Source organism: Watersipora subatra, chromosome 11 (assembly GCF_963576615.1).
Source record: "Watersipora subatra chromosome 11, tzWatSuba1.1, whole genome shotgun sequence".
Lineage (NCBI taxonomy): Eukaryota > Metazoa > Bryozoa > Gymnolaemata > Cheilostomatida > Watersiporidae > Watersipora > Watersipora subatra.
Genome location: NC_088718.1, coordinates 19,950,567 through 19,965,141, shown reverse-complemented (window position 1 = coordinate 19,965,141; position 14,575 = coordinate 19,950,567). Strand labels below are relative to the sequence as shown.

Genomic DNA, 14,575 nt, shown 5'->3' with positions numbered 1-14,575 from the left:
CCTCAAGCTGAATCATTATTTCGCAATTCATGAATTTATACTCTTGCTGATCGGAACTGCCTGCAAAATTGTCACAATCTATCGGGTGGCGATAACTGTAGATGGTGCAGGTATAGAACTTGGCATGAAAGTTTAGGTATAACTGACATTCCTCCTCGGCGAGCACTAAAGAAAACAGGGAAATGTGACAGTTCCATAGTGCAACAGTGTATAGCAGCTCATCAGTTTACCACCTGAAAAAAAATATAACAGATCTCTTGTGTTACTAACTACTAGTATTAAATGTATTGTCACAGCAGTAAGTGATATCAACTTGAACTGTATTTTTGTGCTACGCTAGCAAACTCTATGTGTAAACATAGAGTTACCTAGCGTAGCACGAAAAATGTATTAAAGTATAAATACAGCAGTCACTGTCTTCACCAATAAGATTTTTACCATCATAGTTTTATTACTCTACTTCAACCTTCCAAATCTAATGGTTAGTTATCGATACAGCCTTTGCTGTACTCTAACTGTATGAAGGGCAAACCTGAAAATAGTTCAGTTACCATAGAATTTCGCAATTGATCAGGTACCATAGAGCCTTACAATTGATCAAGTACCAAAAACCTTACAATACATCAGGTACTACAGAGCCTTACAATATATCAGGTACCAATAAGCTTTATAATAGATAAGATACCATAGAACCTAACAATATATCAGGTACAGTAGATGATTGTTCAACTTATAGAATAAAGAAGTAACTTGTACTGGTAAATATCAGCATTACATACAATAGCTTAACACTTTCACTATATCTGAACCATTAATATTTAATTTATCACTTACAAGTTAAGTAAAGTGCACAAACTAAACATAGTCAAAATAGAATAATATGACAAGTAAACTCGACACTGATGTTTATTTAAAAACAACTGTTTAAAACTATCTTGTGATGTCAATTCTGCATTGTCAGGTTGGCTGGTACCTTTGCAGTAGAGAACAGCGAGCTGACTTGTTGGATTTATCAGATCTTTTGGGAAGTTGAGATTTACCAGTAGGTGTTACTGGTATGCAAGCGTGTGACCTCATTAAGGTTGATAACAGCTTGTCCTCGCTGTCAAAGGCATGCAGAAGCATAAGGTTCCAAATGTCCTCTGCTACTCTGACTTAAAGAAAAAATAACCATGTCATAAAAACCAATCATATGTTAACTAGTTTCAAAAGAATTCTCAACTTTAACCAGATGTGAAGCAATTGAACAGTTTCTTTTTCAGTGAATAATTTAGTGAGCATACTCAATGAATAATATGCAACATGTGCATTCTATGCTATCATATGAGTCGTGTCCTTTTGTCTGTTTGAAACCACAATTACAGGTTTAGAAAAACATTACATTGCGTAGGATTCGAATTTGCAACCTTCAATCCGCTACACCCAAATAGAATAGATACCATAGAACCTTACAATATATCAGATACCATTGAACCTGATAATATATCAGATATCATAAAACTTTACAATCGGTCAGGTACCATAAAACTTTAAAATAGAGAAAATACATATCTTTCTATCAATGCTAGCCACTTATTAAATTTTACACGCAAAATAAAAATTACTTTTAGTCAGGAAAAATGGAACAACTCTAGGAACGTACCTCAAGCTGAATCATTATTTCGCAATTCATGAATTTATACTCTTGCTGATCGGAACTGCCTGCAAAATTGTCACAATCTATCGGGTGGCGATAACTGTAGATGGTGCAGGTATAGAACTTGGCATGAAAGTTTAGGTATAACTGACATTCCTCCTCGGCGAGCACTAAAGAAAACAGGGAAATGTGACAGTTCCATAGTGCAACAGTGTATAGCGGCTCATCAGTTTACCACCTCAAAAAAATATAACAGATCTCTTGTGTTACTAACTACTAGTAAAAGAGGTTTTGTCACAGCAGTAAATAATATCAACTTGAACTGTATTTTTGTGCTACGCTAGGTAATTCTATGTGTAAACATAGAGTTACCTAGCGTAGCACAAAAAAAGTATTAAAGTATAAATACCGCCGTCACTGTCTTTACCAATAAGATTTTACCATCATAGTTTTATTACTCTACTTCAACCTTCCAAATCTAATGGTTAGTTATCGATACAACATTTGCTGTACTCTAACTGTATGTAGGGCAAACCTGACATTAGCTCATTTACTATAGAACTTTGCAATTGATCAGGTACCATAGCACCTTACAATAGAGAAAATACATAGCTTTCTATCAATGCTAGTCACTTTTATATGTTTACACGCAAAATAAAAATCACCTTTAGTCAGGAAAAATGGAAAAACTTTAGAAACGTACCTCAAGCCTAATCATTATTTCGCAATTCATGAATTTACACTCTTGCTGATCAGAACTGCCTTCAAAATTGTCACAACCTATCGTGTGGCGATAACTGTAGATGGTGCAGGTATAGAACTTGGCATGAAAGTTTAGGTATAACTGACATTCCTCCACGGCGAGCACTAAAGAAAACAGGGAAATGTGACAGTTCCATAGTGCAACAGTGTATAGCGGCTCATCAGTTTACCACCTGAAAAAAAATATAACAGATCTCTTGTGTTACTAACTACTAGTATTAGATGTTTTGTCACAGCTGTAAGTAATAGCCTATCAACTTGAGCTGTATTTTTGTGCTACGCTAGCAAACTCTATGTGTAAACATAGAGTTACCTAGCGTAGCACAAAAAATGTATTAAAGTACAAATACAGCCGTCACTGTCTTTACCAATAAGATTTTACCATCATAGTTTTATTACTCTACTTCAACCTTCTAAATATAATGGTTAGTTATCGATACACCATTTGCTGTACTCTAACTGAGTGAAGGGCGAACCTGACAATAGCTCAGTTACTATAGGACTTTGCAAATGATCAGGTACCATAGAGCCTTACAATTGACCAAGTACCAAAAACCTTACGATATATCAGGTACTACAGAGCCTTACAATATATCAGGTACCATAAAGCTTCATAATAGATAAGATACCATAGAACCTAACAATATATCAGGTACAATAGATGATTGTTTGACTTATAGAATAAAGAAGTAACTTGTACTGGTAAATATCAGCATTACTTACAAGAGCTTAACACTTTCACTATATCTGAACCAATAATATTTTAATTAGCACCTACAAGTTAAGTAAAAGTGCACAAACTAAACATAGTCAAAATAGAATAATATGACAAGCAAATTCAACACTCATGTTTATTTGAAAACAACTGTTTTAAAACTATCTTGTGATGTCAATTCTACATTGTCAGGTTGACTGGTACCTTTGCAGTAGAGAACAGCGAGCTGACTTTTTGGATTTATCAGATCTTGTGGGAAGTTGAGCTTTTTACCAGTAGGTGTTACTGGTATGCAAGCGTGTGACCTCATTAAGGTTGATAACAGCTTGTCCTCGCTGTCAATGGCATGCAGAAGTATAAGGTTCCGGATGTCCTCTGCTACTCTGAATTAAAGAAAAAATAACCATTATAAACTGTTAAAAAAGAAATTTCTAATAGTCCAGTATTATGTACCTTTGAAATAAATGCTAAACATAGAGTTTCTGCCGATGCTAGTAGAAATGCACTAGGCACAGTTTTGTTACAGTATAACGAAGAAGATGCGTGGCAACCTGTAGAATATGCTTCTAGGAAACTGACTGAAACTGACAGTAGATATGCCATAGTTGAAAAGGAAGCTTTAGCTACGGTATGGGCATGTGAGAAGTTTGATTAATATTTAGTTGGTAGAAAATTTGAAATAGAAACTGACCACAAGCCTTTAATTGCAATTTTAGGTGAAAAGGATTTGTCTAAGCTACCTGTAAGAGGACAACGTTTTAAGTTAAGACTAATGAAATATGATTATGACATTTTTCACACTCCTGGAAAAGATATGTTTATTGCTGATTTGCTTAGCCGTCCGAACAGTGGGGCTGTTTGTGATGAGGTAAGTAAAACTGTTTGTAATAAGCTAGAAGCTTATGTCAACTCGATAGTTTGCTCTTCTGAATATGGGGATGTTAAAGAAGAGAAACTAAGAGAAGAGGTTAGTAAAGATTCAGACGCTCTCAAGTGTATAGAGTATTTTTAATCTGGTTGGCAATCTGAATTGGATGATTTTCATAAAGAACTGATAGGTTTATATGGATCGTGAGAGATTAAGTAGTTATAATAATATATTGTTATATGACTCTAGGCTGTATATTCCTAAGTCATTAGGACTAAAGTATTTAGAAATTTGTCATGAAAGTCATCAGGGCATAATGAAACGTCGTAGACGAGCTCAGTGCCATTTTTGGTTGTCTGGTTATAGTAAGGAAATTGCAGATTATATAAATAGATGTAATGTTTGCATTACGCATAGTAAAGTCAAACACCAGCCTATGGTGATAGGTTCGGATATACTTATGTTTGATAACGAATATTATCTGATAGCTATAGACTATTATTCAAAGTGGATAGAATGTCTGCATATAGAATCACAAACTGCTAGAGAGATAATTCGAGTACTCAAGTATCTGTTTTCTTGATTTGGTATACCCAACGTTATCAGGTTTGCTAATGGAACTTGTCATGCTAGTAAACAATTTAAAAACTTTTGAGAGAAAATGGGTTTCATTCTAACTACTAGTAGCCCACGGTATCCTTGTTCTAATGGTTTAGCAAAAAGTGCCGTAAAATTGTTAAAGGATTATGGGAGAAAAGTCGAGATAAAGATGTGGCTTTGTCTGCATATAGGACTACACTTTTGGCTTCAGGATATACGCCAAGTGATCTGATTTTTAGTCAAGCTATTAGATCAAACTTGAGCTTCCCATTAGAAAGTGATGAAGACTATGAACTGTTTGAAGAAAATGAAGTTAGCCGCAAAAACAAAATTAGGAAACATTGGGATAAAAAGTATAGTTTCTAAGTTAGACCAGTTAAAAGCTGGTCAAATGGTTTATGCAAAACCCTCTACTGATGTAGGTTCAAAAGGTATAGTTTTGAGAAAGGATAAATCTTCTGAAAGTTACTGGGTCAATGTAGGCATGAGTGAAATACGCAGAAATAGAAAACATTTGTTTTTGTTGAAATCTGATGACGAAAATACATCGTTTGACTCTTCTGATGATATTGTCTTCCCTTGGGTAGCTACTCCTAAAAAAATGACAACTCTGAAGTAGTAGAAAATGCCAACGGTTTATCTGAAAGTCAGGAGAACATGATCCCTGATTTAGAGCTTCTTGAACAAGGGCAGGAAACACCTGGTGTGGCTGAGCACGTGGAGGAAACTCCCGACATCGGTGAACACGAGGAGGAGACTTCTGTTGTTGAGAATAGACTTGTTCTAGAAAATAGTAATGTTTGCCTAGAAGAAATTCTAGAAATGGAATTGTGCCTCTTAGTAAAAGACCTGCCGTCACTATCTCAGGTCGAGTTAGTAAACCACCTAAGAAATACGATATGGAATATTATAAATGTTTTTGTTATAGTTTCAGATTGATATCTGACAAATCTTACTTCTCACTGGACTATCACTTATGAATAGTGCTGGCGATTCGCCGGGAGGTGGTGGTGCCGAGAGCAGCCGTGTAAGTAGAGGCAGGGGTGGGGTGTGAAGGTGACAAAGGATTCGGAGGGTAACACGGTGTTTAGTAAGCAGAAGGTGAGCGAGTCGGGTAAGAATGAGGGCGAAGGTAAGAAAGAAGTGTACGGTAAGCCAGGTAACATTAAGTGTGTTGTCTGCAAAAGCATTAAAGACCATTAGGCTGCTCAGTGTCCTGGATTTATTTGTTATAAATGTAAAGTTCAAGGACATTATGCTGTAGGTTTCAAAAAGATATTGTGTAGATTTCGTGGGAAGTTAGACCATGGACTTGAAGGTTGTAATTTTTGTGGGTCTTCCTATAGAGATATTGCAGCGGGTATTAAGCGTAGAGTGGAGGAGGGTAACAATAGGGGACCAGACTCTAAGTTGAAGAAGCCTAGTTCGAGTTTACCCTCTGTTGCTAAGATGGATAGTTTTGCAGAACAGATGGAGACAGAGTATGTTTCGACTGAGACTACCATCAGGCAGAGGAAAGCTATGATGTTGCATAGGAGGAGGCAAGTAGAGGAGCAGTACAAGCACGCATTGTCTGCTATAAAGAAAGACATAAGAGAGTTGGAGGAGGAGATTAAGAGTGAGGAGTATAGAGAGGCTCTGTTGCACTTGTCTGCTGTAAAGCAAAAGAGGGCTCAGAGGAGGGGTGCAAGGGACGCGAGTTCTGTAACGATTACCGGAAAGGAGAGTAAGGTTGAGGAATCCAAAGAGGAGATCCAATCTGAAACCTCCGTTGTGAGAGTAGTCCCTAGCAGAGATGCTAGTTTTGAGAAGAGTAAGGTTGAGGAACCCAAAAAGGAGGTCCAACCTGAAAGCTCCGGAAAGAGTGGCAATGACGACCAGCTCGCTGGTTCCGAGCTAGAAGTTCAGAGTGGCAACAACGACCAGTTCGCTGGTTCTGAGTCAAAAGTTTAGAGTGGAAATGACGACCAGCTTGCTGGTTCCGAGCCAAAAGTTTCAGATAACCCGGTGGTAATGGAGGCGAAACCTGAGAAGGCCAATTGGTATGGGGATATTGTCAGTATGAAGGTGATTTGGGTAAATGAAGATGAGATAGATTGAGACGGACTGGGTTGCGAGTAAAACTGTTAAATTTGCGATAACTGATGACTGAAGAAAAGACGAGTAATTAAACAGAATATTGGGTGAGTAGAAAGATTTTTATCTCATCTTCGATACGGTAACTATGATTTGAAGCTTTTGTGACTAACTAACCTGCTTGGCTTGATAACCCCGCGTCATTGAATTTAACTCTCTTCTTGAGAGATTATTTGTTCTGCTGATTGTGGTTGCACTTGGGTGAATTTGAGTGTATTGGAGTCAAAGTTTGTATTTTGGATTAGGCAGTGTAGTCTTGAGAAAAAAAGAGCATGTTATATATTCATACCGTAACATGTTCAGCAATAAAGAGCCACAGCTAAATCAGGGGTTCCCAACCAAGAGGGAATTGCCCCCTGGGGGGAATTTTGAACATACAGGGTGGAACAAAGAGGTGTTTGACTTTTTAGAGTTTTGTTGGTACCCTTTAGTGTAAGCTCGAGTGCCTTCCTCTAACAATTTCCACTTTCCACCATAAGTAAAACTAATCAACTGCTGTAATGTTTTTGAATAATAATTGTGAAATTTTATAACGTAAATTCTGGTCAACTTGTTTATTATCAGCTAGCTGCCAATCCATAAATGTAATGATATAACCACAAGTGCAAACCAGTCTGCAATCAAGTCCAAAGCCTTATCGCTGCCGATTCTTATTCAAATGGACAACCACAAGCTGCTCTAATTGTTTACCTTGGTAAGATTCACCACTCTTCAGCATCCTCCTACCTTTAAAAATAGCTGTTTTTAGTTTTGCTCCACAAAGTAAAAGAAATAAATGAAATCACTGCTGCTCTTATGTTGTCACTATTTGTTATACGATTATTTCCCTCCAATTTTATATAAATTTTAAGCAACCGTTGTCTCATTCATTTCATATTATACTCTCAGAAAGTGTAGACTTTTTAATAACTAAAAAGAAATAAAACTGATTGTATACCTAACTCTCTCCTGGAAAGGAGTGAAAAAGGTATGTCTATCTATACGTATTCCTTTATTTTTTAGATTAATGTTGTTTATCTATGTCTTTAGTTTCTGCAATTCTTGTCAACATTTAACATTATGTTTTATTAGCTAAATGTCATATGTTAATCAAGTTTTAAAAACCTAATTTCACGGTGTTAAGATGTAAATATACCACAACAAATGCATCTATACATCTGTTCGGAACTTCATTCCTAATTTTGGGAGGGCAGTTACAACTGCCATGCTGACATGTTCAGCTACATCCAGGCATGAATGCTTTGCTTATACAGTGTACCCTCGAGATATGATTACCCTGATATACGATTCTTTCACCTTACGAAGTCGAATATTGTGAGATCTTTACCTCGCTATACGAGTTTTATTTCACCATACGATTTTGAAAGAAGTTTTGCCCGTGTTAAAATTTGGCGGTCGGTGTGCTCATAACGCATGGCGAAATAAAAAAGACACCAAAATATAGTTTGCCGAATACATTTTCAGAACGTTTAGAAGAGACACGATGATCGACTTCTCTCACGGCATCATTCCGCGTGGAAAGTTTCGTGTGAAATTCACAAGAGGGCAAATATTCATTTGCAGCGTTATAATATATTTTACTATAAACTATGATATATGAACTATAAACTATAAATATGATCGTAGCCAATCATCATTTGCAATTATTATCAAAACAAGAACTCCATTAAAGCAAGCACAGGAAGGAGCTTACGACTGAAGATTCAAAGCAGTTAGAAGGCCATGCACTCGACCAGCATTCCAAATGAGCAAACATTTAGCAAGGACGAGGAAGTAGAAGATACAGCAATCCCCACATCGGCAGAAATATTTCAAGTGATTAATTTAGTTATATGGACTGGTATATTAAAACAATGCATGTATAATATTTTATCTCTTGTGTGACAGGTTTTTCATATTTTATTCATTTTATTTGTTTCCTTCTGATTTTATGTTTTATTTCCTTGTTTAACCATGTCTTTGCAGGTAGGCTTGTTATCTCCTACGTGAATACAATTCATCATATGTATGTAACTCATATATCTAACTACTCAAGATAGTTGACGCATCCACTTTACTTTCTGAAACTTGTTAAAGCCCTGTCCTCTACGGTATAAATACGTACAAACTTTGTACGTATGGCTACATTGATTCTTGTGCACATTTCATACAAAAAAAATACTGTAGCACTCTCTCTGGATCCTTCTACAAGAGTTAGCTAGTTAGCAGTTTTTTTTTAAACTAGGAGAAAAATTGGACAGGACTAGACAACTTCTTTAGACTGCTAAAAACTCCATTTCATTAAATATTAAATTAATCTTCAAGTGTACAGCAACATAATTAGCATTGATACGTTTTTCCCTCATTTCTGCTTCATTTGCTATATGTGCCAGCTAGAGTCAAGTTACTCCAAAGGTATGTATGTCCTGCATAGTAAATAAAATCTCATTTTTGTCGGTAACCATTAAATGGTCAGGCGTGTGAGAGGCCGCTTTCGATAACTGCATCGCTCGGCCTTTCTTATTAATTTTGGTTAAAAAAAATGTCTCAACCAGACATGCTAAATTTTATAATGAAAGTGAAGACAGAAACTTATGAATGATAAAACTTTGTGATAAACAGTTGAAATTCAGTAAAATAGTTCAAAATACATACTAAAACTCAGTTTAAAGTGTAAGTTTTGCAAGCCAAACTTATTCGAAGTGAATTCAATGCTTATGTTATGTGTACATTTTGAAGGTAAGAACTTCTTACTGTACAATCTGCATTTGGTAAACAGATTATACGTAATTTTGCGTTTTACAGTATTGCAGATTATAATCACTAGGTGCTCTTAATATAATGTAGCTACTGTATGTAACTATAGTTACTAAAGTTAACATACCATTTTGTTACTAAATTTCAATATGTACCGCATTTTTATAAAAATTTGGACGATTTTTACCTTTTTTTTCTTTGTATAATTACAATGGTTTCTATACCCGGACATACAATTTTTTCACCATACGATGCCAATCTTGGAACGGATTAACATCGTATCTCGAGGGTGCACTGTAGTACGATAAGGCAACCAGGGGAATTCCCCTATGGTTGGGAACTCCTGTAGTATGATGTTTAGTAGTGCTGCATTTTTATTGGCTGCTTGTACCAAGTAATAGTGGATGTTAATTACAGTAATTACTCTACAGTCAACAGGGAAGCTGCAGTACAGTACATTCTGATTTTCATCAGGTCAGTACCATAAGTCCTCATGCTCAAGCCGTGGGCTTATGCTCACAAACAGATGACTCATGACGGAAAAATAACTCTCAAATAAGCTGTCAGTGGTATCTAGCCGCCCTTACCAACAAGCCCCATATGCTCACAGAACACGCGGCTAACGACTGAAGTTTTGTCATCATTGACTCTTTCGGGAGCGAGTGTTGAGACGGGTTTCGCTATACTTGTGTCCTTTTGAATAAGAAAACAGGCTACATCAGTGCATGTGAAAAGAATTTTCGTTCACTTCCATGTTCAAATTAAAATTCCTGAACCCTTGCATCAAGAACTCACTTGCCATGTCTCAGCTAGATCATTATTGCACTGTTAGAGGGCTTCATCTTTATGAAAAGATGCCGGTCAAGAATGAAAAGGTGTTAATAATCTATGACTGTGGTGAGCTAAACATACCTCATCATCTTCATAGATAAAAATTTCGTTTGGAATTTAAATTTACTTTTAAAAAATACCGAAAAAACACCCAAGAATTTGAGTGTCATGAATTCAAACTAAACAAATTCTTCATTGATAATTCACTGATAATTCATCTCGACTTGGGCGATAAATTCTTCTTTAGTGTAAAGTATTCCTTAAACATGTTCTTGAAAATAAACAAGTAGGTTGCCAAGACCCCATACATAAAAGTTTATTATGAATGCGCTTCTATGGTTATAGTGCGGCAACTGAGCAGAGACCGCATTTATCGAGAAGCCGCCCTGAGCTCCACATAAGTTTTAAAAGAATGGCCTTAGCCACGCCTGTCTATGACCTTGAACCAGAAGCCATGCCCAACGACAAGCCGCGCGACTTGAGCACGAGAACTTACGGTATATATTATATAATTTGCATTTGTGTATTTGGGATGTAATACAGTGTGTAATATTGTTCTTACTACAGATTTCATGTTAAAATGCGGCCTAAATATTGAACTAATAATATCTTTCATTACAGAATGAGTACTAGCAAGAAACAAAAATATGATGCAAGCTACATGCAATATTTATTTCAATGTCTAGTTAGCAAGGGTGAAGAAAAGCCAAATGTATGTAATGCATAAAAGTATTGGGCAATGATTCAATACGACCTAACAAATTGAAGCATCATCTCTCCTCAGCAAAGGAACAAAACTTCTTTGAGCGACATGGAAAACCGCTCAAGCAGATGAGGCTAGACACAATTGGGGCTTTTCATGAATGAAACTCCAAACTACTGGAAGCCTCCGTACAAGGTAGCATATGAAATCGCTAATCAGAAAAAACCCCATACCATTGGAGAAGATTTATTAAAGCCATGTACACTGATGATGGCGAAACCTATATTGGGAAAGGAGGCTGAGAAGAAGCTGGCTGCAGTGTCATTGTCTAATAACACAGTGCAGAGAAGAAATTGCAGCATGGTCAATGACATTAAAGATCAGGTTGTCCAGCAGATAATGTTATCTCCATTTGGGCTCTTTGCTATTCAGTTGGATGAGTCAACTGATGTAGCTTCATGCTCACAGTTAATGGTGTATGCCCGCTATGTACACAACGAAGAAATAAAAAAGGATTTTCTGTTTCGTGTACCTCTGGAAACCACAACCAAAGCTAAAGACATTTTTAATGTTGTCTCCAACTTTTTTGATGAAGTAGATCTAAAATCGGAAAATGTTATTAGCTGTTGTACAGATGGGGCACCAGCTATGCTAGGCACAAAATCAGGCTTTCAAGCTCTTGTAAAAAAGTTTCACTTAATGTAGAGAGCACTCACTGTATGCTGCACCGGCATGCATTGGCAGTTGGAACCCTTCCTTCATCTCTTTCCATTGTCTTACAGGAGGTAATCGAATTAATTAACTACATGAAGAGCAATGCACTGCACACAAGGCTATTTAAGGTACTTTGCAAAGACATGGATGTTGAGCACCAAACACGTTTGTATCACACACATGTTTGTTGGTTATCACGAGGTAATGTCACAGCTCGAGTTTACAGCCTCCGAAATGAACTGATATTGTTTACCGAGCAACAGGGAAAAGAGAGTTTCCATAAGCATCTCACAGACAACAACTGGATTATTCAGATTGCATATCTAGTAGATATTTTTGAGCAGTTTAATTAACTAAATCTGAAGATGCAGGGTCCTAATACTGACATGATCATATTTATCAACCAGCTGAATGCTTTTCAAGCAAAGCTGATGAGCTAGAAGAGGAAAGTCTGCTGTGGAAACTTTGCAATGTTTAAAGCTTAGACAACTTGCTGGACAGTGGCAACTTGGATCTTCCTCCTGAAATCCAGGACGAGATTACAGAACATCTAGAACACCTTCACACAGAGTCCAAAAGATATTTCCCTAAAATACCTAGCGAAGACTTGGATCTGACCATCCATTTCAGTGTGAAGTCAACATGGTACCAGATGACTGTCAGAAAAAGTTTCTAGAGTTAAAACTTGAGTCGGCTGCAAAACTTTCATTTGGAATAACGTCCATTGCTGACTTTTAGCCAACAATGACCGCATGTTATCCCAAGGTAGTGAAAATTGAACTCCACAAACTGCTGCCATTTGTGACTACATAACTGTGCGAGTCAGGCTTCTCAACATTACACGTACTTCCCATTCAGTCTAAAACTTGTGATCAATTGATCGTACAAAATGATCAGCGCTGTGCTCTGTCCAAAACAAAGCCTCTCGTTGAAGTACTGTGCGCGAATGAGCGGCAACAGAATTCTCAATAATTACATAGTTACATGTTGTATAAAAATATTTTGTTATGTGTTTGCAAATGTACAATAAAGTCTCATTATAATTTGTATTAGTCTTCCTTTTTAGCCATGAAGTATGTGTGGAGGAATTCAAATTTCTGAACATGTCTGAGGGGGAACATAGTAAAAAAGGTTGGGAACCCCTGGGCTAAATAGACTACTAGAAGTTATAGCTACTAGAAGCTACGGCTTAGTCGGCTATTAGGCTGCGGCTTAAACGCCTAGGAGACACGTGACCCCCATGGATATATAGTGACTGGAGACAAAGCTGACAAAGGCCTCTTGTGATCTTGAGTCAACGGTGAGTGCTTAATCGCTCCCCCGAGCAATATAACAATATACCTTACAAAAATATACCAAAAATAACACCGCATGAACGATAAGCAAACAATGACAACGATGGTCCAGCACTGCAAGCAAATGTGATGAAAAGGTACAGCAACAATTTCAAAATCTCACAATATCTTAGTAAATCCACCATTGAATTTCCCTCTGACAATTTCTATATTTGACAGTACCCTAACAAGACAATCTACTTCTAAACTACTTGGCTTCATCATCAACGACGCTTTATCATGGCTAGACCACATCTCATTCATTTCAAATAAAATATAATCTAACCTAAGTTTATTTTATAACATTCGTCATCTTATGAACTTTGATACTGCCAGACTATATCACTATAATTTTATCCATTCCTATCTTATATATGGCCTGCATGTGTTTTACCCTACAACACCTGTAAAATATACCAACACACTATTTATTTTACAAAAAAGCTTTACGACTTATATGCAAAGACCTAAACATACCCCATAAAAACCAGCACTTACCATCTACCAACTTAATAACAAGCACTGCCGGTGTTCTTCCCTTACCTAAGCTATCACATTACTTCACCTGCCTCGCTGCTCATTAAATACTCCATGATAACTGCCCTAAATATCTCAGCTATAGCTTTCAAACCGTAAACCATAGTCACAAAACCAGAAACAGATTCAAATTACCTAGTGCCATAAGCCACAACAAACTCAACAGCAACCTGCTAAATTCATTTAATAATCTCTGCACTCATTTAAGAACTCTTCCTCTGCAATCTTTTAAAAAAAAACTCAAACTACATCTACTTTCCTCTGACCAATAATACCATTCACCATATAGCCTTACCTATTTTAACCATTTCATATTACACTTTGTTTTCATGACTAGAAAACTTGTCATTTATTTGTATACTATTTTCACTGAGCTATTATTTGTCCACTTTTTGTTTAAACAATACTCATATCAATCTTCAAGCTTGTGTTCTACATATTTTATGCATTCAGTTCTAATATTATTATATTAGTTAGACTATTCACTATATATATATATTCGAATCTGTCCAATACGCCCGAGGGCATTATATGAACATAAAATTTGAGATAAAATGATTGATAAGAACGCTAAAACCTAATTTGTTGCAACACTAAGATCGTATTAAAAACTGAGGGAGTCATCAACGCCCTGACCCACAACATTCGGTGCCATTCTATTATAAAAAGAGTGCCTATATTGGTCTATCCTAAAATGTGGGTGGACTACTCCATGACGGGTTTGGTGGGATGGGTTAAAAGAGATATAGTTATTGAGGTCTAGTTCATATAGACCAAACTCAATTCTTTTTAAAAATTTCAAATCCAAATCTTCTCTTCTATCTTTTAGTTCTTGGATGTTATTTACACGCATGCACTCTGTGACACTATCCATAGGCCCGAGTCTGAAAATCCATCGAACCCCCCGTCTTTGAATTGTTTCTAATTTGTCAGTTAAGCCTTTTGCGTGCGGTGACCATACCTGACAGGCATATTCGAGTAATGGTCGAACAATTGTGTTATA

The 14,575-nt window shown here is 36.7% G+C and overlaps 1 protein-coding gene across 1 annotated transcript; it reads left to right on the top strand.

Annotated features, from left to right (window-relative positions):
• Window positions 1-11,257: 11,257 nt before the first annotated feature.
• On the top strand, window positions 11,258-11,692 carry LOC137407862 (protein FAM200C-like). Its single transcript, XM_068094242.1, has one exon. It carries the CDS (start codon window positions 11,258-11,260, stop codon window positions 11,690-11,692), a length of 435 nt encoding a protein of 144 aa, XP_067950343.1.
• The last annotated feature ends 2,883 nt before the right edge of the window (window positions 11,693-14,575 follow it).